The sequence below is a fragment of the Lactuca virosa genome, chromosome 1, assembly GCF_052849685.1.
Source record: "Lactuca virosa cultivar CGN04683 chromosome 1, Lactuca_virosa_CGN04683_v6, whole genome shotgun sequence".
Lineage (NCBI taxonomy): Eukaryota > Viridiplantae > Streptophyta > Magnoliopsida > Asterales > Asteraceae > Lactuca > Lactuca virosa.
Genome location: NC_136426.1, coordinates 170,401,856 through 170,428,060, shown reverse-complemented (window position 1 = coordinate 170,428,060; position 26,205 = coordinate 170,401,856). Strand labels below are relative to the sequence as shown.

Genomic DNA, 26,205 nt, shown 5'->3' with positions numbered 1-26,205 from the left:
ATTTAGTTATATCTAAATAATATCAATTTAAAATAATTAAACTAACATATCAATCTCAAAAAATTTCAAAATACAAACATAGTTTATAAAACCCTAAACATATTAGTTTCAACCGATTTATCAAACCTAAAACATACCGAAGTCTGGTTAGTTGTAACACCTATTCCAGGTAAATAGCTCATGGCAAATTAAAGAATTAAATGTGGGTTTTTGCGGTGGCCACGACGTGGTGAAGGATGCATCATGATGTGGCCACGTCTAAAGGAATCACACAGCATCTGTACGTACCACGATGTGCCAGCCGCCAGTATGCCAAACCCTAATTTTTCAGGTTTTGTGTCTTATTTAAGGTATATGATGGCTAGGGTTTACACACCTTCAGCCTCCATCACCTCCCTTTCGACCTAAAGAAAATCATAGCCTCCATTTTTGGTCTTGTGAGCTTTTGTGGTGGTTTTGGTCCTTTGAAGAAGAAGAATGTGTCATTGGTGCATTCTTCCAGCAAACAAATCCCTTCCTCATCATCATATGTTGTTTCTAGCCTCTTGTAAGTCCTCAAGCTTCTACCTTTTGTGTTCAAGCATGCTAGATCTAGGTTTTTATCCACTTTCTTCCATGTTTGGGGTAGTTTGATTGTATGGATTCCATAAAGTTGACAACTTTATGGGTCCTTGAGGTTCCTTTATGGTCTCTTGTCCTAGATCAGAAGAGTTATTGAGTTATGAGTTCCATACATGAGGTCTTAACTTTATTTTCACCAGTTTAATCTAGCTTGAGCTCAATACATGCATTGGAAATGCATGTCTATAAAGAAATGATTTTATAATGGTTTAGGTGTAAGAAAGTCATCTAGAAAGTATGAGTGTATAGCTTGAAGGATTAAGAGCTTAATGCATTAAGTTGTCCAGAGTTGTTTCCACGACATGGCGGGTTGGCCACCACGACGTGACGGGTTGTCCACCACGACATGGCGATAGTCAGCCTTCATGAATTTTTTGTCGTGTAGATGCCACAGTGTGGCCTATTGGTGGCCACGACCGTTGACTTTTTGACCAAGTTGACTTTTAGTCAATTTAAGGGTTTTAGACTGTAGATTGATAGAATGCTTCTATATTGTTGGTTAGGTGATTCTTCGTACCGGTCTTCACTATCTGAGAGTTATTGTGTTAGCTTGTTGTTCGCAAGTTGAGTCTTCTCATTATATTACTTATGTCATAGTGGTGTACCTGCTAGACTAACTCAGTCTTATTTTATGATTGTTGTTATATGTATTTATTGAGTTGCTGATAACTCAAGGACTGTTGATAGTCCGCAGGGTTGCTGATAATCCATAGGGCTGGTGTGAGCCCATAGGATTTAGGGAACTCACTAAGCTTCGTGTTTATAGTTATAGATTTAAATGTGTTCCAGATACTTCATATAATCGCAGAAAGACGAAGGCTTGATTGTACACTCTCATCAACAATTATTGTGATTTTGTATTATTATGATACCTTGATTTTTAGAATGACTGGATACTCAGGGTTTTCTTGACTTGGTTTTATGGAAACAGTGAATTAACTAATTTAAAAATGAAAATTTTTGGTTGAGAAAATTAGATGCTACATCATTAATGCAATATATTTTTCACATTATTTCTCAAATATATGTTTTCAGTAGTATGATGTTGGGATTATTTTCTATTTGGAGTTTCAAAATTACTTCTCTATATTAGAATTATGTTTTGTAACAGAACATATTGTTTTTAAATTCAAATAATATATACAATGTTAATTTCTAATAATAAAAAATAATTGATAAAAAATAATTCAGAAATACAAAACATATATAATGTGATGAATAAATATGTAAATTATAATGACATTACTGTACAAAATTATTGTTGTAGAAGAGCAAACTGGTAAAAAAATTATTTATATTTTATTACTTATTACGATAACGAAAGATAACTTATTTTTAATTTATTTTCTCCCATATGTTGGTACCAAAAAGTGCAATGAATTCTATTTCTAAGTGCCAAGTTCTTTCTTTCCATTTTCATCTAGTCCTTCAACTCCATTTTCTGAAATAGTTTCCCACTAAACGCACATAAAACCAAAAGTTCAAGGGTGTTGTAGGGAAAACATAAAAAATAGCTACCTTGTCTATATTTAGAGGTTATTCAAATGAGCGAGAATTCATTGTGCAATCAGAACTAATCTTCAACTAATTCTCCTAAGCAAAGTATGAATTAAAAGGAAGAAATCGAGCAGAAAGAAGGTCGAGATGGAATTGGTACAGCTGGCCACGTCTGGAACACCATTCGAGCAAGGTGAGTATTGCTAAAATTAAACTCACGATGGGTTCTCCAAGCCGACAGGGATAGGGCCAAACTTCTAGGACAATTCATCATAATAAGATATTAAAATATTTTTTTAAATCCGAATATCATAAGTCTATAAGTTGAAAAAGAAATGGATATAGAAAAAAAATCTCCTAAATGAGAACTACATCTATTTTTGCAAGAATCAATGTTCAAAAATTTTCAAACAATTAGAAACAACGATCTCATCCTATAACCTGCTATTATAATTAATAAAAAAAACTAGGACCATTAAGATCGAAAGGATAATTTAATTATTAAAGTTGGTATGGTATAAGTTTAAGATATAATCATATAATCTCATTATGGTGATTTGAATAGCTTAAAATTAAAGTATCTATCTAGAATCACAAATCAAAAATCTAATGTTCTCATTCTTAAATTTGGCAAATCATTCTTTTCAATAAAGAATTGTTGGTTCTTTACATACTTCTCTTTATTACTAATGATCTATCATATAATTATAATGATTATAATAAAAAATAAAGTTAAAAACCAATTTAATTATTTATTTCACGTTTCAGAAAATAAAAAATGTAAAAATTACGATTTATCTTTTTGTTGATTAAAGAATGAGTAAATTACAATGATCCCTGTGGTTTAGGGTAATTTGCATGTTTGTTTCTAACTTATTTTTTTACAGTTTGTTTTTGTTACGCGCATGGTCCATGGTCCAAGATATGAAACAACAAATGTTGAATCAACTTTATTTATAACATGGTCTACAAATCTTACTTTGACAACTAGTTTTTAGTTTTAACAACAGAACTAATTAACAAATATAGATCTCATACATTTTCAGCGTTAAAGTCAAAAAAACCTAATTACTGGTCTTTTCAAGTACCTCTGTCAGCCGCACATGTTCCATTTCTTCAAATTCTAAACTGCAGGCACGTGTTCACTTTCATCTCTTATTCTCTTCTTTCCTGCAAAGTTAAACAAAATACAGTAAACTTATAACACAATAAACTTATAACCCATTACACATGCCAAGATCAGATAAATTCTTATTTCTTAGGCTAAGGGGTATGGTTACCACCAACCTACTCAAAAAGTGAAGCCACATCAGCGCCACATCACCTTCACTACTAACCTACTACCAACCCACTAACCCTTAGAAATGGTTACCACTCCACATCATTTTTTTTTCTTTTTTATATTTTTGAACAATATTAAATTAAATTAAAAAATAATTCAAATAAAACACACATTAAAAACATTAAATTAAAATACATTGCATTAATTTTTAAACACACAAACTTAAATCCTAAAATATTTAAAAAACAACAATAAAAAAAAATCCTAAATTACTTATTTTTCCTAAAATACTTAAACGACAAAAAAAAAAAAAAATCCTAAATTACTTATTTATCCTAATTTACTTGAAAAAAACACACAACAACTAAAACATAAATATTAGAACCTAATCGTCATATTTAGCACGGACACGTTGTTGGATTTTCAGAAATGTGGCGAGATTTTCAGGATCGAGATCCGGTTGAGGTTTCGTGTTTATGATTTGAAGATCGGTGAGAGCGAGTTTTTGGCGACGACCTTCCTCTGCTGATTGGTATTTTTTTTCTAGAAAACTTAAAGTTTTATCTATGGATTCCACAAGCCCGTCGTCGCTAGTTGCGGTTGCTTTCCCGCTTGAAGACGCCGCCCGTTTTGCTTTGTCCCTACTCGGTGGTCGACGGAGTTGGACTTCAGGCGGACCCTCTTCCTCGGCACCATCGACGTCATCATTGAGGTCTAGCCCAAAACCCGCGTCCGATTCAGAAGTTCTTGTTCTTTTGTTGGAGCCGGTGGTCGAGTCTTAATGCGATGTCTCTGGATTAAGGACCCATTTTGGACCTTGACGACACACTTCCCACGCTTTTTGGTGACCAAATGGTTTACCGTTGTTGGTCAGTTTGAATTGGTAGCACGCGGTAGATAAAACGTTGAAATCGTTGGAACCACTTTTATGCATATTTTTTAGATTTTCAAAAATATGCCATTAAACTTTGTGCAAATCGCGCGAAGATCACGCCATTTTCCGTTGACCGCGTCATAGGACCGATCCGTTTTTCTTCCAAGAAGCGCGTGAAAGTGGTCCACAACACGATTCCAAAAACTTTCTCCAGATTGCGCGTTGCCTCTCCTCGAATCACAGGATATGAAAATCCAAGCTTTTGCTAAAGCTTCTTCTTCTTCTTCTTCTTCGGTCCAAGCCGTTGCTTTCTTTTTCCCTTTTCCTCTTGCTTGCCTTCTTCGAGATGATTGTGGTGTTTCTTGGACCATCTCATCGTCGTTGTCGAGGTTGACGGTTTGGGATTGAGTTAATGGGACTTGAGATGATTGAGTTTGGAATTGTGGAGAAGCTTGTTGTTGAAAAACTTGGAATTGGGGAATGAATTGAGGTTGGGTAAATTGTTGTTGTGGTCGTTGTTGTTGGAAGAATTGTGGGTTGTAGGGAAGGTTAGTGAATAAAGGTTGTTGTTGGATTGGAGAATTCAACAATTGCATATAAGCTTGTAATCACTAGGAGTGTTTGGGGTGTTTGGAGTGGGTGGAGTATTTTGGTTGGGATCCATTTTTTTGAAGAAAATTGAAAGAAAGTAGGAGAATTCTTTTTTGAATTGGAAGTGTAGTGTGAAAGTGTAGGTGAAAGTGTAGTATATATATATAGGTAAAAGATGTTATTTAAATTTAATTGTATTTTTTTTTGTTTAATCCCTACCCGGTCAAAAGATTCGTTCAACGCTGCTTTTTCCTTTCATTTCATTGGCTGTCTTCTTCCGTGAAGGGTATCACTCCACAAGTCACCTACGCACACCTGGGGCGGTGTTCACGCGTAGGTGAGCTTGCCACCTCAGCCCCACGCGTAGCTTTCCCGCCTCGATACCGTTTAGCCTTACTTTCAGCATCAATAAATGGTTTCTGAAGCCTGTCGTAAAAAATAAGGACACCAGTAGCAGTTCCGACAAAAGGTACAATGGTTTTACTATAACTCTTGAACAACGATTTAGCACCCTCATTCTTCATGATTTGAGTAAAAGCGTAAAAAGAGCTTTTGTACTTGACAACTTCACCCGATGTTATCATCATTCTTCTCCGGATTGTGTCAATAGGGTATGATGCAAGACTAGCAACACTCGTGGTGACTAAAGCAAGACCACATGTCCCAATGAAGCTATCCTGAAAACACACATCATCATATAAACATCTGGTTAATTAATTAATTACCGATATGCAAAATTCAAACCCACCTGCCATGATCCTGTAAGAACAACTGGCTTCAAAGAGTCATACATCCCAAAATACAAACTACGGTAGACAATGACACCCACTCATGAAATCTTGAATCCACGGTATAGACCAGCAATACCATCTGATGCAAGAGTCTTCCTGTATACATCTATTAAACGACTGAATTGCCTCTCTCCCACCTTCTTAGCCTAATCATTTGCTAAATGACTTGATGCGTGATCGAAAGAGTACATCAAAAGCATGGAGGAAGCACCAGCAGCACCACCGGAGACAAAGTTACCAGCGGACAGTAACCATCATGGTCTTTCTTAAAGTTGAACAATCTCTTGAAGTAGTCGTTGAATGCAAAGTTAAGTGTCTGCAAAATAACGTATAAAGAACTAATTAGTACGGATACACTGTTAGTGTCCCACATCGGTGCGATACAGTCCTGTTGTATGTTTATATCTATATATTGATTGGAGTCTAACTTAATTAACATATCCTATATCTACATCAAGCCTCCACACTGTATGGTATTTACATGTATCTATGGTATTTACATGTATCAGAGCCTAACTTATATCTGCATGGTATTTACATGTATCTTATATGGCATTAGAGCTTAACTTAATTAACACATCCTATATCTGTATCTTATATGGTATCAGAGCTTAACTTAATTAACACATCCTATATCTGCATCGAGCCTCCACACTGTATGGTATTTACATGTATCTTATATGGTATCAGAGCATAACTTAATTATAACACATCCTATATCTACATCGAGCCTCCACACTGTATGGTATTTACATATATCTTATATGATATCAGAGCATAACTGAATTAATACATACTATCTGCATCGAGCCTCCACATTGAAGGATATTTCCATATGGGCTCTTTTGAAGAGTAAGCAAACGACTCTACATATATCTTGCAAACTCATTCAACTAACCAAACATAAAATATTAAGGTAGAAGAGGATATGATGTTATACCGGAGTGGGGATGTAGCGGATGACAATAGCTGTATTTACTCTCACATCCTTAATTCTTCTAGAGAAATGTTCTTTGATTCCCTTACTCTTTATTTTATCATCTATGATAGGGGTTGGACGCACAGCTATATCCGCAAGAGATTTGGACAAATAAGTAGAAAAACTAGCCCAGAAAACATCAGAAGTAAAAGTCCCGATATATCTTTTTTCTAATGGAGCCTGAACAAATAGATGACTAATTGTTGCCGAGTTCTGGTTTTGATGGGCCATTTGCAGAAAATTCACAGAACCTTGCAGATAATTCAAGAACGATTTTTATTAAATCATTACTAAATCATCAGATGTTCTATATACCAAGATCGGATTTTAAGAAACTATTTCAAAGGAATCAACAAAACAAAACAAAATCAAATAACTAAAACATAAACGAGAGAGAAAAATGTTACTGGTTGAGTGCCATATATAGGCATTGTTGGTGTTAATCCAAATTGAGTCAATCACGTGATTATGCTTAGGGGTATTTTAGTCCTTCTTATAGAGTTTGAATAAGTAAAGGCCATGTAGGTCACGTTTATTCTGCAGATTTTTAGTATATTTTAGATAGGTTTAGTTGGGTCCTGTTTTATTGCTTTGACTAGGTAGGTAGAGGTTGTTTCCTTTAAAAGTGGAGTAGACAGTTAGGTCGTGTATATATATATATATATATATATATATATATATATATATATATATATATATATATATATATATATATATATATATATATATATATATATTGTATGTTATGTTACTAAATGAAGTAGCAAGAGTTTAGAAAGATGTAACCTTATCGTATGTTTTGGGTTTGTTCACAGGGGCATGTTCCAACAGGCATCTGTGTCTAAGAATTATCAACGTAATATAAACCAAATCAACGGCAAATCCGATCTGTCATTCTGTCGTTTCAAAAGGTAATAAACTGATGCGTCACTTGAATACCAAATAAAGGTTCAATAAAAAATGTTCTTTTTTCACATCATGAAGCTCCTCAACAAAAAAAACCATACTAATCAAATAAGGCGGCTGCTTTTAAAAAGAATAACAAAAAGACCCGACTAAATGAAATAAGATTATGCTAAGAATGAAGCATAACTTGTGGAAATATTCCACCTACATTAATAACACATACACGAACAGATGCCAAGCCAAGTAGTTAAACAAAAGGAAAACAACAACACAGCAAATCTACAATATGTGGAACAAAATTTTATCAAAATATCATCTACCTTATGAACCAAACAAGTCTTACAGATAAGACCGATCTAACCTGCAGAAAAAAGTAAAGTGAAAAGAACAGAAACTGCCTCGACGATATGCTGAATGCGGGAATGTCAAAGTAGTATCATAATGCTCAATGGAGCAGTATATATAATAGGGGTGGACATTAACGTGAGACTAACAAATGAGACTCTACCAACCGGGAATATATATATATATATATATATATATATATATATATATATATATATATATATATATATATATATATATATATATATATATATATATATATATACTATAATAAATCAAGATCCATTTTGCCACATGTCAATCTCTCATGAGTTTTGATACTTATCATCATCCTCTCTAATAAATGAAGGTTTTTTTGCCAAATGTCTTCTTCTCATTCATTTTGTCACATGACATTTTCTAGAATTTGTGAAATTTCTATTTTCCACTTGTCATTTTATTGTATTTTTCATTTTATTAAACTAAAATTCCACATTTAATATGTAAGGTAATATATATGTAAGATATTTATTAGAAAAGGTTTATATATGTAATGTATTCAATATATTAAAGCCTCATTAATTTTAATAATTCAAAATTTTTCTTATTTTTCTTATAAATTCAAACTTCTTAAATTGTTGAAATTTCATATTTAATTTTTTTTAAATAAACCCATGTAATACATGGGTGTCACATCTAGTTTTGTAATATTTTTGAAATAAATAATGTCTACGTGTCAATTTCTGGGTTTTTTCAAATTTTAAAATTAAAAAACCACATAATATTTTATATTTATATATGTAAGTATTAAATGTAATAAATGTGATAGTAAATTGTAATTAATACATTTCTTTATTTTTTATTTCAAAATTTTATTTAAAAAATACTTATTGTTTAAACTTTGATATTTAAATTTTTTTAATTAACCCGTGTAGTACACGGGTTTTACACCTAGTATATATATATATATATATATATATATATATATATATATATATATATATATATATATATATATATATATATATTGTTTTTTTTAGAAAAGCAACATATATAAAACTAGCAAACACAAGAACAAAAGAAACGTTAATTGATTACATACATAACATTTTGCACCCAATACACCCATTTAACACTAAACTTAGCACACCTAGAATTAAACCAAAAAAAAAAGATTTGGATTGAATGGTATCCCAAATATCCGCCTTGATAGGTTTGATATTAGAAAACAACAACTGGTTGCAAAAAGCCCAAATTGCCTAAAACATTGTTAAAACAGTCCCTTCCAAACATCTTTTGATAATTAGAGACAACCTCACACAATCTATCCATGAGAGCCATTCGGAGATAGCCGAAAAAACTGGAATATCCAAATCCCACCAGGTACCCAAAAGGATCCACAAATCGGAAGCTACCTCACAAGAGAAGAAAAGATGATTTACTGTTTCGACATTCTCATCACAAAGAGGACATAAAACATACTGGACCTTAATACCCCGTCTATCCAAGTTATTTCTAGTGGGGACCTTGTTCAAACTCAGCCTCCAAAACAGAACAAATAGTAACCTGTAGACGGAACAAAGTTATTCCATCTAGTAGAATGAAGATTCGAATCCAAAACAACAGAATCTATCAAACCCGGGCTAAAGAAACAGAAAAACCATTAGAAGGATCCGTTAACCAAATCCAAGAATCCCTAACCTCCACAAACATAACACCATTAAGACAACATCTCAACGAATCGAACTGGAAAGTCTCTTCACCACCTCAAGGAGGTCTTCTAAGCATAGAAAACCAATCAAGCAGCTGAATCCGATCAACTACTATACAATTTTTTGGAGGTCAAGGGCATTAAACCCTAGGAAACTGCACTTTTAACGAGCAATCACCACACCACACATCATGTCAAAAACCAATAGATTGGTCGTCACCAATTTTACGGTTGCACAAGGACAATATATCAATGTCTTTATACAAAGACTTATAGAAGATCTAATAACCCCGTTCCAACTAGATGCAACACTCCTAAGAGAAGCATTGCCGATTCCACCATCCAAGCCATAAATACTTCTAATCAAAGAAGCCCATAACTCATTCGGATGCATTCTAAAGCGCCAAATCCATTTGAACAGAAGAGATCTACTCAAAGCAAATATACTTCCAATACCCAACCATCCAAGAGCTTTACTAGTTAAACATTTTTTTTCCAAGCCATCCAAGTAATCTTTCTGTCCTCCAAGTCTCCACCAATGAAAAAGTTATTGCGCATAGATTCCAAAGTTTTTTCTATAGCAACTGCATTCCATATAAAGACATGTAATATGTCGGTAGATTCCCCAAGACTGCTTTCATCGAGGTAAGCCTTCCCACAATAGAAGGAGTTCGAGCCTTCCAAGCCAACAATTTAGATTTAAATTTGTTTACAACTCCCTTCCTATTAGCAATACGAGACATATTACACCCTACCGGAACACCTAGATAAGTCATTAGAAACGAAGAAGTCCCGCAACCAAGAACCGACACCATATCCGTGATCTCCCCAATAGGAACACCAATCCCAAACAACTTACTTTTATGAACATTTATCTTTAGACCCGAAGAGAGAAAAAAACAACGTCACATGCTAATTAAATTGCTAGCATTTCGAAAAGACCATTCCGAAAATAATGTCATCTGCATACATCAAATGCGCTATCTTGAAAGGAACCTAACCAATAGAAGCAGGTCTAAAAAGACCAATGGAAATAGCCTTCTGAGTAACGACATGTAAACCTTCCGTCGCAATGATAAAAAGAAAATGGGAGAATGGGTCACCATAACGAAGGCCTCTACAAATTTCGAACTCATCCGTCAGGGCCCCATTAATCAAAATGGAGGCATGAGCATTCCAAAGCAACCCTCAATCCATCTTCTCCATTTATTCCCAAACCCCATCTCCGTCATGACCAAATGTAGGAAGTCCCATCGCAAGGAATCATAAGCTTTCTCAAAATCAACTTTAAAGACTAACAAGCTCTTATTATTTTTATACCACTCCATCACTTCATTAGGAATCATAGGACCATCCAATATATTTCTGCCTTTAACAAAGGCAGACTACACAGAGCTAATGTAACCCCCAATAACCAGACTGAGCCAATTAGCTAACAGTTTGCCAATAATTTTTTATTAACATCCTACTAAGCTAATCAATCTAGAAACCAAGTTAGGAGAAGAGACTTTAGAGATCAAATCAATAAACGAAGAATTACAGCTTTTGGGAAAGATAGTTGTAGCAAAATAATAATCTACAAAGTGAACGAAAACATCCTCAATAGTCAACCAAAAAGAATTGAAAAAGGAAAAAGAAAACCCATTTGGACACGCGGCACGGTCGCTACCAAAATCCTAAACCACACGTTTAATCTCCTCTCGAGAAAAAGGAACTTCCAAACTATATGATTGCAAAGAGTTCAATCGATTAGGAAACTCTGCATCACACCACATCCGTGGACCAAGAGCTAGAGAAAAACGCTGCTTAAAGTGCTCAAGAAATTCAGATTTAATCGAGGAAGGATCTTCAATCCAACTACTGTCTTTCATAACCCCCTTTATCTTCGTTTGCCTTCTTTTTCCTAAGAATACCATGAAAAAAAATTAGAATTTTCATCGCCTTCAATAGCCCATTTGAAATTAGCTTTTTGGGCTATGTCTTTAGCATCAATCCATTGTAAATCGGATAAATTTTGTATCGCCTCATTCCTAGAGATTAAATCTTTAGTAGAAGCAACGCCTTGATCAACAAGAATATCCATGGCTGCAATATGGGAGGAAAGACCCTCTTTTTCTTCCCTATGATAGACGAATAAATTTCTTCAGATTTTGGAGCTTCTTTTTTAACAAAAGAATTCCATTAGCATCATTAATACCATCATTTAACCAAGTGTCAATCACCAATTTGTGAAAATCCTCCATATCTAACCACAAGTTGAAGATCTAGAATGGGGTAAGGCCAAAATTTACCGCTTTTTCTTTAATTAAAATAGGTCGGTAATCGGGGATGAACTTATCAAGAACCACAACTGAAACACCACCAAAAATATCCAAGAAACCATCTGACACCAGGAATCTATTGAGTTTACTCATTTTGGAAACCCACATTTTGCGTCCACGTGAAAGCATAACCACCCAAACCAACCTCAACCAACTCTGCCTCCAAAATGAATTCATTAAAAAAAATCAACATTACTTTGATAAATAAAAAAAACAATCCAAAGCTATCAGAAGCCTCCTGGGCCTCATTGAAGTCACTCATAACAACCACATTGAACCACATGATTTTCAAATCAAATTTAGTAGCTTAGACGAAAGACACCTTTTATCCAACAACAATTAGGGAGCATAAACTGAAAAATATGTCAAAGGGAAATTCCCTTTCACCGCAACAAAGTTATCATCACAAAAAACTTTATGTTTTTGGAAAATCAATTTATTCCAAACACATAAAACACCTGCAGAAAAACCTCTTGCGAAATTACAATCGAAATAAAAAAAAAATCATTACCCCACAACTGATGAATAAACCAAAGATCAATATGAACAACTTTAGTCTCTTGAATCACAAGGAAATTAACTTGATAAATGTTACATAAGTTTTTTAACCATCTTCTCTTCTCCCAATCTATAAACCCTTGAACATTAATGGAAATAACATTCATTGATAACCAAAGTGTTCTTCATTATTAGTTATGATGTACTCAAGATTTTGTTCACAACCTGACATATCCCAACCTAAAGCATTCCAAACAACGATAATAGCTTCTAATTGGTCAATCATAGAGAAACCCGAAGTGTCTTTTTTGGAATTAAAACGAGAACATCATCATTAGAACCCGAATCACTATCCTTTTCCTTAATATTCCTATTAAGAATATGATTAGCAAGCCCGTCAGACCTGCTTCCCAGAAATAGTAGGCGTGAAACCTGGTGTATATTGGGTTTCCAATTCTGTTATAAAGTCATCCTTAACATGGATCAAATGACTCGCATTCTCCTTTGCAATAAGTGGATCAAGCTGGAATGGATCACTATTTATCTTCACATCAGATTTGAATACTAGATCAACGTGCATTCCATGAGAAATAGGGAAATATTTCTTAGAATCATTATGTGACTGATCCTGAGGAGGAAGAGGAGATTCCCCCTCCTTGATCCCCCTCCTTCTCATCTAGAACTTTATCTCCTGAAAGAACCTGGGCATAACAGATCCTCCCCATAACATTCTTAGAATCATTATGTGACTGATCCTGAGGAGGAGCATCCATAGGTTTTTTGGATTCTCTAGAAAACCTAGCCTTGTTTGCATGCACTTGTAAGTTCCCTACTCGAATATTACACAATGAATTTATAAGAGTTTCCTGATTCTAAACCTTAATGAATTGGACAAAAGCAAACATCTACCCCACCTTATTCATCTTGTTCACAATAAAAACATCAGCCACTACACCCACTCAACGACAAATTTTCCACAGTTCTCGAACAGTTAGGTGAGACGGGAAATTGGAAACGTAAGCAGTGAATGTAATCTTTTCTAATTGCTTTTCTTTGGAATTTTGAAATGTTGTTGCCCTAATCGTTTGAAAACAGACGATCATTTCTTACCTTGCACCTTAGTTCATTCACCGTCATCCATAATGATGATCCTCATAAGATCAGAAATTGAAGCCAACCACCGTTTTAACCCGCCGGAGGACCGTCGATAACGAGAATTATGAACTCGCCTATACCAAGAAATCCGAGAGCATTTGAGGAATTACACAATCTGCCAGCGTTGTCTGGAGAAACAGAGGAGGTATGTCAGTGTTTGCACCCGTCGGAGAAAAAGACCCATGTTTGTACCCAACCGATAGAACTAGTACCCGACAGACAAAACACATAAGTGTGAGACACACTTCTTTTACCCAACGGTCAAAACTTTCCGTTACTACTTTAGGGATTTAAATGGCATTCGTGTATGTGTGTGTGTGTGTCTATATATATATATATATATATATATATATATATATATATATATATATATATATATATATATATATATATATATATATAGTGGTTGAAATGAGAACCACAAAAGATTAAGAACCCTCATTTAATAAGTAAATATGTATTGTGAGTATTCTTAAGTATGTTAAAATCCTGATTTTTGTCTTTTTGGTAACAAAATGGCAAGATCATAATTTTTTTAGTCTAATATTTTCATCCATGCATTCATTCATATTTTAACACAATACTTATATAAAATACAATTATATATAATTCATTTACAATTTAATACACAAAATTCACAACTTAATATAACCTATTTTACACAAATTCTCAAATCCAGAGAAGTCAAACCCAAAGTCTACCACCACCACACGCCACCACCTACTCCAACATTGCAACAATTCTTCCTTCCAAATGAGATATGTATATAAATTCATGCAATGACTTATTAAATACTACATTCAAAGTTTAATAAACTGATTAATTCATGCATTTTGAATTTGATGCAAAATAATTATAAAAACTAATGCATTCTTACATCCTTATACAACACAAAAATAAATATGTTCACAATAAATTAATACAAAAATTCTTACATTAATTATTCATATTTTAACACAAAAATTATATAAAAATCACAGCAACATACAGTCAATTCACAACTTAATATAGTCAATTATCGTTTAATATATAAAATTCAAAGGTTAATATAATAAATTAACAATTTAACACACAAAAATGTCATATTCTAAACTTTAAACTTGTATTTATGCCTTTAGATCTAGAGGTTGGTGTTTTTTCAAAGTTTAATTTACACAATACTCGCAATTTAAATTTTACTTAATTTATTTAAAATTAGAGAAAATCATATATGTATAATGATTCGTTCTTCTCATATTTCAAAAGCAAAAACAAAATTCATAAAATATTCACAGCTCAATGCGGTCAATTCACATCTTAGTAAAATCACTTCATAGTTTAATACATGAAATTCACTGCTTAATACAATAATTCACAGTTTAATACACAAAAATGATTTACGCACAACTTTATTATTTAACTTAAAACTATCATTTATACGATCATATCTAGTGGCATTATTTGTCTATTATATTGTGAATTTATTATACTAAGTTGTGAATAAATTTACATTTTAATACAACAAATGCACAGTTTAACACAATACATTCACAACTTACTTACAAGTATAATCTCATATTTCAGTGTATAAAAAACTCATTTATAGTTTAATACATACATAAATTATCTCATACTTCAGAAGCAAACATCAAAAAAAAAATACATGAATCATAAAAGAGGATAACTTATTTGAAATCAGCGAAGAAGATGAATGAGAAATAGAACATATCATTACTCTACCACCACCACCAGCATCAACACAGCCAACTACCATACGTTTCCATCAACACTAGTACAAAAATGATCTACGGTCACACTTTCCGAAAAACGGTCTGTGACACTTTTTATTAAAAGTGTGGCCAAAGGTCACTAAAAAAATTTAGAGACTGTTTTTAGATACATTTAAATTAGTTTGTGTGGAAATTATATAGATAATCAAAACTTTAACCACACTTAATTATACCAAATGTGACAAATATTAGTCACACTCGAACACTGAGGCCGTAGGTCACAATCAGCCACATGTATCGATTATCATTATCATACCTTTTTTTTATAAAAGACAGTATATAACCGTATTGTGACATGAGGCAATTGTATGTGTGTTTATAATCTTGTAACTTTTTAGACACATAACAGACAAAGTAGCTAAAAGGTGATACATATGGTCACACTAAATATTTGTGTGTCCATAGTGCGGTTTTGTGCGTACTAGTTGTACTTAGTAAACGCAAGAAAACAAGTTAGTATTGGTTGTTTATGGTCATGTACCTTTTATTAGGTGTGTCAAAATATGATGAATTGGCTTTGACAAGAAACAAATATTGTGAGTGTAGGTAGCATTTAGTTATGATTACAGTTATTATATGTGTCTATATGTAAATATATTTATAAAAGAACAATAATGTCTTATCAGTATAATTATGAGTCGTTTATTGAATATGTTACTATATTTATGTAATGTTCATTCTGGTTGTACTATTGTATTTGTAAGTTTAAAGAATAGTCTTCATAAAATGAAAATTTGTTGATGTAAAACTAAAATTGTTTCCTGGTTAAGTTATTATACAAAAAATGACAATTTTAGACTTTTTGGACGACTCGTAAATTTGACCATTTTTATCTTTGATATCATTTGGCAGAATAAAAAATGAACAAAAAGGTCAGTCATGTCATTTTACAAAAGTACATTGCTTTTTTTGCAACTAAAGGGTTGTATAAATTAATGAAAAAAATTGAATGGCAATTTTGTAAAGTTACCTCAACAGAAACAATTTCTGAAAAAACCAAAATAATAATAATAATAATAATAATAATAATAATAATAACAAAAAAATAACAAACTAGTTGTATTGAATAAGAGCTATAAGAAAGGACCAAATTGCCCTTTTTGTCATCTATTCTCTTAACTGCACCAGATCATACACCATGAAAAAATAAAAAGAATACAACTTTCTTTAACAGAAAAGCATGATAAATAAATGAAAAGAATACAACTTTGTGTAACATTGCATAACGAAACTACATTGCTATAATATGCAGTTTATGTTATAACATGTCATCCACTATTACGGTAAAAAACTGAAAAAATTAACTTTGTGTTATAACAATATTACACCAGAAAAGTTTGATGGTATAATATGGTAAAAAGATATTAAGGAAATTACATCGTCATTTTTTGTCATTTTCTTATTCTCCACGTAACGCTAAGATCAAGGTTTGGCCTTTCCTTTCTACAAACAAAAATACAGATCATTATATGTTAAAAGAAGGAAAAATATTATCGCTACAAATGTAATTCATGACATTAAGAAACACATATCGTACGCATAAGAATACCATGACAATGAGTACGAAAATAATCATTTTCCTTCTGCAAGTCAAGTGTGTCTACATGTGGCAATATATTATCATTATGAGGAACTACAGTACTAAATTCTTCATCTACATCCTCATATGTATCTCTGTAATTTTTGGGAGGTGTGTTGAAGACAATAGACATTTTTTAATCGAGCGGGTCTGTCACGTAAAATACTTGTTGTGTTTGTGAGGCCAATATGAAGGGATCACCTTTATGGCCTAATCTTTTTAGTTCAACTAGTGTGTATCCTAATTTATCATTTTTTACCCCATTTCTACTGTCAACCCAGTCACACATGAAAATTGGAATTCGTTTAAAATGATAATCTAGTACCCATATCTCTTGTAAAACACCATAATAAGTGTTTTTGGCATATGTTACAACTTGTTTACTGATGTGTGTGTCAGTTGCAACGACACTAACCCCACTGTTTTGGCAAGCTTTACCTTCACGAGCTTTTGCACGAAAAGTATATCCATTGATAGCATATACATCGTATTTAATAATGTTCTTATTGGGTCCATGTGAAATCCATCTCATTGTCTCTGTTATACTTTCTCTACAGACCCTTAACTGTCTCTCTACCTGAATTGTAATTAGATTATGAATTTAAGATATAAAGATATACATAACAAAGAACACAACATATATGAAAACAATATACCTCCTTTCGTAACCAATGACCAAATGTATTATTGTGCTCTTGCTCTAGCTGTGCCTTTCGTTTAGTAGGGTACTTCATTTGCAAAAATTCCATGTGTCGTCTATAAATACGTTAATGTTAATATTATAACAAAAAAGAACATACATGTAAAAAAACTTACTTGATATACGAGAGTACTTCAGATGTATTTTGCAATACAAAGAAATGTGCTTTGCTGAAGAGTTCTGCAGAAACTTCTACCGATTTAGCAGCTGATAGAGGAGTATCGTCCATAATAGAAATAGTATCTACACCTTTCTGAATTCCACATGTGTTATGATTGTCAGGTGGAATACCAACAGTATCCATCTTTTTGAAGAATTCACTAAAAAACTCAATCGTCTCTTCTGCAACATTATCTTCTGCAATGCATCCTTCTGGTCAATTTTTGTTTTGCACGTGCCCCTTAATAACCTTCATAAACCTTTCAAACGGGTGCATCCATCTAAAGAATATTGGACCGCATAATTTTACTTCCCTTGTTAGATGAACGGTTAAATGAATCATCACATCAAAAAATGATGGTGGAAAGTGTTTTTCAAGAAGGCATAAGGTTACACATAACTCCTCTTGCAACTTATCAAGGTCATCCACTTTGATTTCTTTGCTACATATTGTTTTGAAAAAGAAACAAAACATTGTAATAGAAACTCTGGTGGGTGGATGCATAATTGATCGGATTTCTATGGGCAAAAATTGTTGCATGAGCATGTGATAATCATGTGATTTTAGTCCGATCAAATTCCTATCCTTCCGACTGACCAAACTAGAAAAATTAGAACAATACCCTTCAGGAACCCTTAAGTAGTATAACGTCTCACAGAATTTGTCTTTTTCCTCTTTTGTCAATGTGCAACCTGCTGCGGGAAGTGTTGTGTTGTTCCCGTCTATCTTAGGATGCAGCTCTGGTTTTAAACCATAATGAACCAAATCCAATCGAGCTTTATAACCATCTTTCGTCTTCCAGGGAATGTTCAAAATAGTTCCGGTTAAACTCTCGCCCACGTTCTTTTCGACATGCATAAAATCTATACAATGTGGAATCAAATTGTGGCGCTAATACCTTAGCTGTCTATACCATATATTAAATTTCTTCCAGTATGTAGTATTTTGTTAGCCCACATCTGTAGTACCCACTTGGTTTGATTTTCTTTTTATTTTATTAATCTTCCCACCTCTACCAGTTGAAGTTTGTTGGTTTTCTGCCTCCTTGCCCTTAGACACCTTTCCCCATTTATTCATTATAAATTTGACCCTGTTATATATTTACTCCCCATTCATAGGTTATGGAGAGGGTGAGAACTCTTGTTGTCCATTGAATGCCTTCTTTTGTCTTCTGAACGGGTGATCATACGGTAGAAATCGTCTATGACCAGCATAACTTTGCTTATTCGATTCAGGGAGTCTAATGCAGTGTGTTTGTTCGCCACACACAACACAACCTTGAAATCTGCTATAAGGACAACAATTTAATGTACCTAGAGTAGTATAATCATTAATAGTCCATAACACAACTATCCGTAGATTAAACTGCTCTTCTGCATATGCATCATATGTTTCAACTCCAATATCAAATAATATTTACAGATCTTCAGTCAAAGGTGCTAGGAACACATCAATATCGTTTCCTGGTGTTCCCGATATCAATAACGAAAGCATCATGAACTTTCTCTTCATACACAACCATGGTGGAAGGTTGTAAATAACAGTTAAAATAGGCCACACACTATGATTCCTATTACCTCTATTCACATCGACCCCGTCTGCCGAAATTCCTAGACGCAAATTTATTGGTTCGCTAGCAAAGTCAGGATATTTTTCATCTATGGCGGCCGATGCTGGTGAATCAGTTGGGTGACGTAAAACACCAATATCCACCTTTCTGTCTGTTGCGTGCCATGTTAAATCTTTTGCAGTGGTCTTTGATTGAAAAAGTCGTTTCATGCGCGGAATAATTGGAAAGTACCACAAGACTTTTGCAGGAATATTCTCGTAAATTTTATTTTTTTGTTCATCGACCTTCCATCTTGATTTAACACAAGTGGGACATACTGCCATGTCTGCGTATTCGAATCTGTAAAGTATACAGTTGTTGACACATGCATGGGTCTTCGTATACCCTGAACCCATTGCTTTGAATGCTTTTTTGGCCTCGTATGTACTACTGTACATTTCGTTTCCTTCTGGTAACATATTTTGATAAAAACTAATAATTTCGTAAAGTACTTATCAAATACTCCATACTTACTCTTAAAGTTGAGTAGCTGTATGATTGCAGATAACTTTGTGTAATTAGGACACCCTTTATATAGGGGCTTCTCGACATCTTCGATTAGTTCTCTAAACTTGTCAGGGTTCCCCATAAAATTTTCTTCTACATCTTCAACCATCTCTACTGTTTCTGCAGCATCTGTTGGCATTTCTGTATTCATGTTCGTGGAATGAACAACGTATGACGTGTCCATGTCAAAATTTTGTTCATATATATAATTTATGGGTGGTTCCTCTGTTTCTCCATGCTTATTCCAATTCGTGTATGTTTGATCAATTCCATTCCTGAATAGGTGATCATCTACCACATCCACCGAATGAGATATGTGGTTTACACACTTGACACATGGACATGGAATTCTTATCTTTTTTTGGTATCTAGAGGATCCATATTCTTAGAAATCTTGTAATTGTGTACTGCATATTTCAAAATTTGTGCAACACCCTTTACATACGATTATGATGTTCTATAGGCTCCCATACAAGACTTATCCATATTCAGTTTACAACAGCATCAACAAGTAATATATGTTCCCTGTTCATTGAAGTATTTTAACAAACAGTTGGTGTGCATAAACGAAAAAGATCACATTACAAACAAATCCAATAAATGGAAACCAAATACTTGTTAATTCTAGAATATATAATGATACACACCATGACCAAACGAAATAGCAAAGATTCATATTATGAGGATGATTGTTTTTTATGTCCCTATAGAAATTAATCTTGTATGTGTACCTGTATGAATTTCTGGTTGAAGTATAAACGTATTTGCAATTCATTTGTAGTAAGCAGAGAATGATTCGATGAAAATTCATATTGTCTCAAAATTAATATTTACGCAATGGGTGTGGATGATCAAAGAGATATCGAGAAACAAAAAAAAGGATATTTGCTTAATGATTGTTTTAACGTTTGACATATTTAAAAAGTTATGTACATTATAAAAAAAATTGTTATTAGTGGGGTTCGAACCCATGCTATTTCAAAATATACCATTAACTACATGTACACTGACCAACTACGCTGACTGGTTCTTTGTAAGTTATTAGGTTACGAAAAAAGAAAACATGATAAAAAAGCAACTTACCAAAATACCCTTACTTAATTATATTATTGGATTTTAAAAGAGAAACATTTGACGAAAATACCCCTGCTTCATCATGAACTGATTTAACACAAACACAGTTAGAATCATTCTTACTTTCCTCCTTTGATAAAATAAATGTAATTGTGGTTGCACATTGTGTTTAATTAACCTTCACAATTGGAAATAAAAACAAATGAGAAAAGTACCCCTGATTCCTCTCACACTCATTTTGTTTAATTTTAGTTATGAACATCATATATGTATCCAAGATTAACTTCTTCTTTTTTATCATTACTATGTGTTTGATGATGCATACACTTAGGTGTTGTGTCCTTTTTCTTTTCCTTTCTATATTGAATGACCATTTTACCCATATATCTCAAACACAATTTTAACAATATTCATTAATTTCTAACAGTAGTTTGGAGTGGTATAACATTTCCATTAACATAATTATAGATACTATACCTCTGCAGACTTAAAAGCAGCCTAAAATGGGAAATTATAGCATTTTCTTTGTTTTATTATAATAACAAATAATTGACGGATATACCCCTGCTATAGCATAATCTCCATATGTTTAAAACATACATGGGACAAACTAACTGATCTAACCAAAAACATGAGTCTAGCATGGTACTTAGTTGCAAAGTACATTGCCTTTTTTACAACACAATGCAGCAAAACGGGGACAAAACTCATGCAGCTAAAGTCAAGGTACTCACATCACTTCTTGAAGCAACTTATGATGAATTCAAGCCACCATGATGCAAAAGATGGATATACCCCTGGAACTTAAATCTGACCTGGAACTTAGCCTTTAAACCCAATTGATAATTATGAAATACACTCAAGATTACAATGGAAAATTCATATTTTTTTCATTAATTCCCATTTTTCCCCTTAGACAGTTAGAATCAACACAACCATCAACATATAGACACATCATATATAACATTAAACAAAAAAAAGAGTTTCATATGCTTACAAAATAGGATGTTCTATTCCATCCAATATATACAACATATATACTCTGTCTTAACCATGAAATGGATTACTTCATCAAAAAAAGTGATAAAGGTCGCCTACATTATGTTTTTCCATGCAATCACATTCTCCTTGGCCATGTCCCTTGCATCTTCCATTTTTCCTCTAGGAATGGTCATGTTTAGCATATGCTTGATGTATGCTATTCCATCATCAACTGTTGCCATTGGGTGTTCTATTACAAACAGATGAAAGCTTCTCAACTCTTTTGGATGGTGAGTTCATCATGAAGTGGGGGAAATTGATTGGCACATATATCAGCTTGTGTTCTACATACATATGTTCAATCACTCGGAATTGGTGTGCCCTAACGATCATTTTGAAAGTTCCCAAACAATCATCATTCAAAATTAGACTCATGGATAAACCACAATGTTCTTCAGTTGGCATATGATACCAGTTACCCATAGTTGTATAACCCAAACTTTTGGAAAAATGACCAAGCATTTCCATGTTAATCAAATCGATGTTGACAAAAGTAATAAAGTGAACTTTTGTTTTTTAATAAGATTTACCTGGATAATCGGTAAAATACCCGCCAAGAACAACTCTAATGGTGAATCTCCTATCATTTGCTTTCCCATACTCTACGATTGGTGTGTTTTTTGGTTGTTCAGTGCTTATACTCCACAGTTGTAACCTCGGATTTGCCCATGGATCAACATTCATCTTTGTTTCCATTGATCGACAATTTTTTTTTCACAGAGGAGGAGCAATTCGAACTTATTGTAGGTTGGTAATGAAAATGTAAGAATGACTATTTTGATATAAGGGGAGGGTTTAAATGGATTATCATTCGGAGCTGAAGGGACATCGACGCAGACCATCACTTCCGATTACTAGCAAGCTACAGGGAACATGCAATTTGAACGACGACTGTTATAATGATTACCGATATTAGTGTTATACATTAATATAATATTTACATTAATATATATAATATTAATTTAGTGTAATATCCATACTTGCTTTGTTTTATTATTACCATACAAAATATAAATTAATATATAAATTAATTAGAATTATATAAATTCATATTTTTAATTAATAGGTGTAGGGGTTGCAGGTGGTCAGTTGGTGGTACGGGTTGATCATTACTATGTCATGTAGGGGTGTTGGTACGGGTTTAGGACCAAAATGGGTTTATAATAGGTGTAGGGGTTGCAGGTGGTGGGTTGGTGGTACGGGTTGATCATTTCTATGTCATGTAGGTGTGTTGGTACAGGTTTAGGACCAAAATGGGTTTATAATAGGTGTACGAGTTGCATGTGGTCGGTAGGTGGTACGAGTTGATCATTTTTATGTCATGTAGGGGCGTTGGTACGGGTTTAGGACAAAAATGGGTTTATAATAAGTGTAGAGGTTGCAGGTGGTCCGGTTGGTGGTACGGGTTGATCATTTCTATGTCATGTAGGGGTGTTGGTACGGGTTTAGGACCAAAATGGGTTTATAATAGGTGTATGGGTTGCAGATGGTCGGTTGGTGGTACGGGTTGATCATTTCTATGTCATGTAGGGGTGTTGCTACGGGTTTAGGACCAAAATGGGTTTATAATAGGTGTAGGGGTTGCAGGTGGTCGGTTGGTGGTATGGGTTGATCATTACTATGTCATGTAGGGGTGTTGGTACGGGTTTAGAACCAAAATAGGTTTATAATAGGTGTACGGGTTGCATGTGGTCGGTTGGTGGTACGGGTTGATCATTTCTATGTCATGTAGGGGTGTTGGTACGAGTTTAGGACCAAATTGGGCTAATAATAGGTGTACGGGTTGCAGGTGGTCGGTTGGTGGTACGGGTTGATCATTTCTATGTCATGTAGGGGTGTTGGTACGGGTTTAGAACCAAAATGGGTTTATAATAGGTGTAGAGGTTGCAAGTGGTCGGTTGGTGGTACGGGTTGATCATTTCTATGTCATATAGGTGTGTTGGTACGGGTTTAGGACCAAAATGGGTTTATAATAAGTGTAGGGGTTGCAGGTGGTCGGTTGGTGGTACGAGTTGATCATTGCTATGTCATGTAGGGGTGTTGGTACGGGTTTAGGACCAAAAAAGGTTTATGATAGGTGTAGGGGTTGCAGGTGGTCGGTTGGTGGTACGGGTTGATCATTACTATGTCATGTAGGGGTGTTGGTACGGGTTTAGGACCAAAATGGGTTTATAATAGGTGTACGGGTTGCATGTGGTCGGCTGGTGGTATGGGTTGATCTTTTCTATGTCATGTAGGGGTATTGGTACGAGTTTAGGACCACAATGGGTTTATAATAGGTGTACGAGTTGCAGGTGGTCGGTTGGTGGTACAGGTTGATCATTTCTATGTCATGTAGGGGTATTGGTAGGGGTTTAGAACTAAAATGGGTTTATAATAGGTGTAGGGGTTGCAGGTGTTCGGTTGGTGGTATAGGTTGATCATTTCTATATCATGTAGGGGTGTTGGTACGGGTTTAGGACCAAAATGGGTTTATAATAGGTGTAGGGGTTGCAGGTGGTCGGTTGATGGTACGGGTTGATCATTTCTATGTCATGTAGGGGTGTTGGTATGGGTTTAGGACCAAAATGGGTTTATAATAGGTGTAGGGGTTGCAGGTTGTAACACCCGGTTCTTGATAAGTATTTTTTTAAAATGAAGAATTATCATTTTAACGAGGGGACTCGACGAGTTGAAGGATCAACTCGTCGAGTAGGATCGGGCGTGGACGCGGGAGTTAAGTGACCAACTCGGCGAGTCGATAGACGGACTCGGCGAGTAGCAATTGTCTGTATGAAAACCTAAATTTGAGGTTTTGCACCCTATTTAAACAACTTATCTCAGCCTCCATCGTCCCTTATACTCCCAGAAGACATCATATAGAAATCCTAGCCTTGTTTGAGTATTCTAAGGCCATTTTGGTGGATTGTGAAGCTTGAGAAGGGGAAAGGAGCTTGGAGATCCAGAGATTGTGTTCCATTCCCAGCTCATTTAAGGTAAAAAGCTCCTGCCTTGATCTTCCATGTGTTTATTCATCTTTAGGGCTTGGATTTTGGGTATATTTAGGGCTTTCTAAGCCATTTTCGGGTTGTGAAGTGTTATAGGGAGTATTGACTTCAGATCTTGGTCATTGGAGGGGTGTCATGGCATAAAGGTGCCAACTTTATGGCCATGAGATCCCCATGCATCTTTTAGACATCATTTGTAGTCCTTTAGGGGTAAAAGACCCATGCATGGATGTAAAGTTCGTGGCTTTACGTGCTATATCGGCCCTAGGAGGTCAGATCTACGCTTTGGATGAGATGAGCTTGACAGAAATCGAGTTTATGGACATGGACTTTAGTGGAATCGGCGAGTTGTTCTTGGGACTCGACGAGTCGGATAGTGGTTCTCCAACCCTTGCCGTTTTGAGGGTCTGGTTGAGACTAGAGAAGGACTCAAGAAAGATGGATGAGATTATAGACCTGGGAATCATGGGACTCGACGAGTGGTTGAGCAAACTCGGCGAGTCCAAGGCAATCTCCCAATCTTTGAAGATGGACTCGACGAGTTGTTCATACCACTCGGCGAGTCATAGAATGGACACATTCTTATGAGAGAGATGAACTCGACGAGTTAAAGGATGAACTCGGCGAGTCGGATGAAGATGGTCCCAATGGTATGATGGAAGGAGAACCCGCCGAGTTCTTGCTAGACTCGACGAGTAGAGTCGGGGGTTGGTTCGAGTTAGAGGTGTATGGACTCGACGAGTTGGTAGACCAATTTGGCGAGTCAGGTCAACTGGATGTTGACTTTGACCAATGTTGACTTTGACTGAATTGAGTTGACCCTGGTTTGGGTTGCATGTTCGAATTTATAACTTAGAAGGGTTGTCGTGTAGGGATTGAGCAGTCGAGGGGAGTCGACTTTCATGCCGAGGACATTTCAGACACTACACGACATCGAGGTGAGTTACCTTCCAGTAGAAGTGGGTCTAAGGCACCAAGGCCAGCCCACTGGTAATTGGTTAGTTGTGATAATTGTCTTTGTGATAATCATTTGGGTTGCTTGTGCTTGATATATGTGTATGCTAGTAAGCTATGTTATGTGAGATAGTATCAGTAGGAGGGGACTAGTCCCCAATTCGGTCGCTAGGACCAATGGGTAGGTCGGACACCCCATGTTACACCCCCGAACCGTCAGAAATAAAGGCGGAAACGTTCTGAGGCGGATGACGTCATGCGTAGTATCACAACAA

At 34.7% G+C, this 26,205-nt stretch overlaps 1 protein-coding gene and 1 pseudogene across 2 annotated transcripts; both read right to left on the bottom strand.

Moving 5' to 3' along the window:
• Positions 1-3,167: 3,167 nt before the first annotated feature.
• LOC145123848 (ADP/ATP translocase 1, mitochondrial-like) lies at positions 3,168-6,866 on the bottom strand (annotated as a pseudogene). The gene is made up of 4 exons (XR_013715365.1): positions 6,597-6,866; positions 5,614-5,972; positions 5,085-5,542; positions 3,168-3,288 (listed from the first exon to the last, which is right to left on the bottom strand). The product of XR_013715365.1 is annotated as an ADP/ATP translocase 1, mitochondrial-like (transcript).
• Positions 6,867-11,479: 4,613 nt separating this feature from the next.
• On the bottom strand, positions 11,480-20,025 carry LOC145123838 (uncharacterized). The gene is made up of 11 exons (XM_079059048.1): positions 19,842-20,025; positions 19,336-19,776; positions 18,381-18,621; positions 18,008-18,200; positions 17,715-17,902; positions 17,555-17,654; positions 17,337-17,475; positions 16,415-16,438; positions 16,290-16,306; positions 11,911-12,053; positions 11,480-11,696 (listed from the first exon to the last, which is right to left on the bottom strand). Exons 1-11 carry the CDS (start codon positions 20,023-20,025, stop codon positions 11,480-11,482), a joined length of 1,887 nt encoding a protein of 628 aa, XP_078915174.1.
• Positions 20,026-26,205: the final 6,180 nt, after the last annotated feature.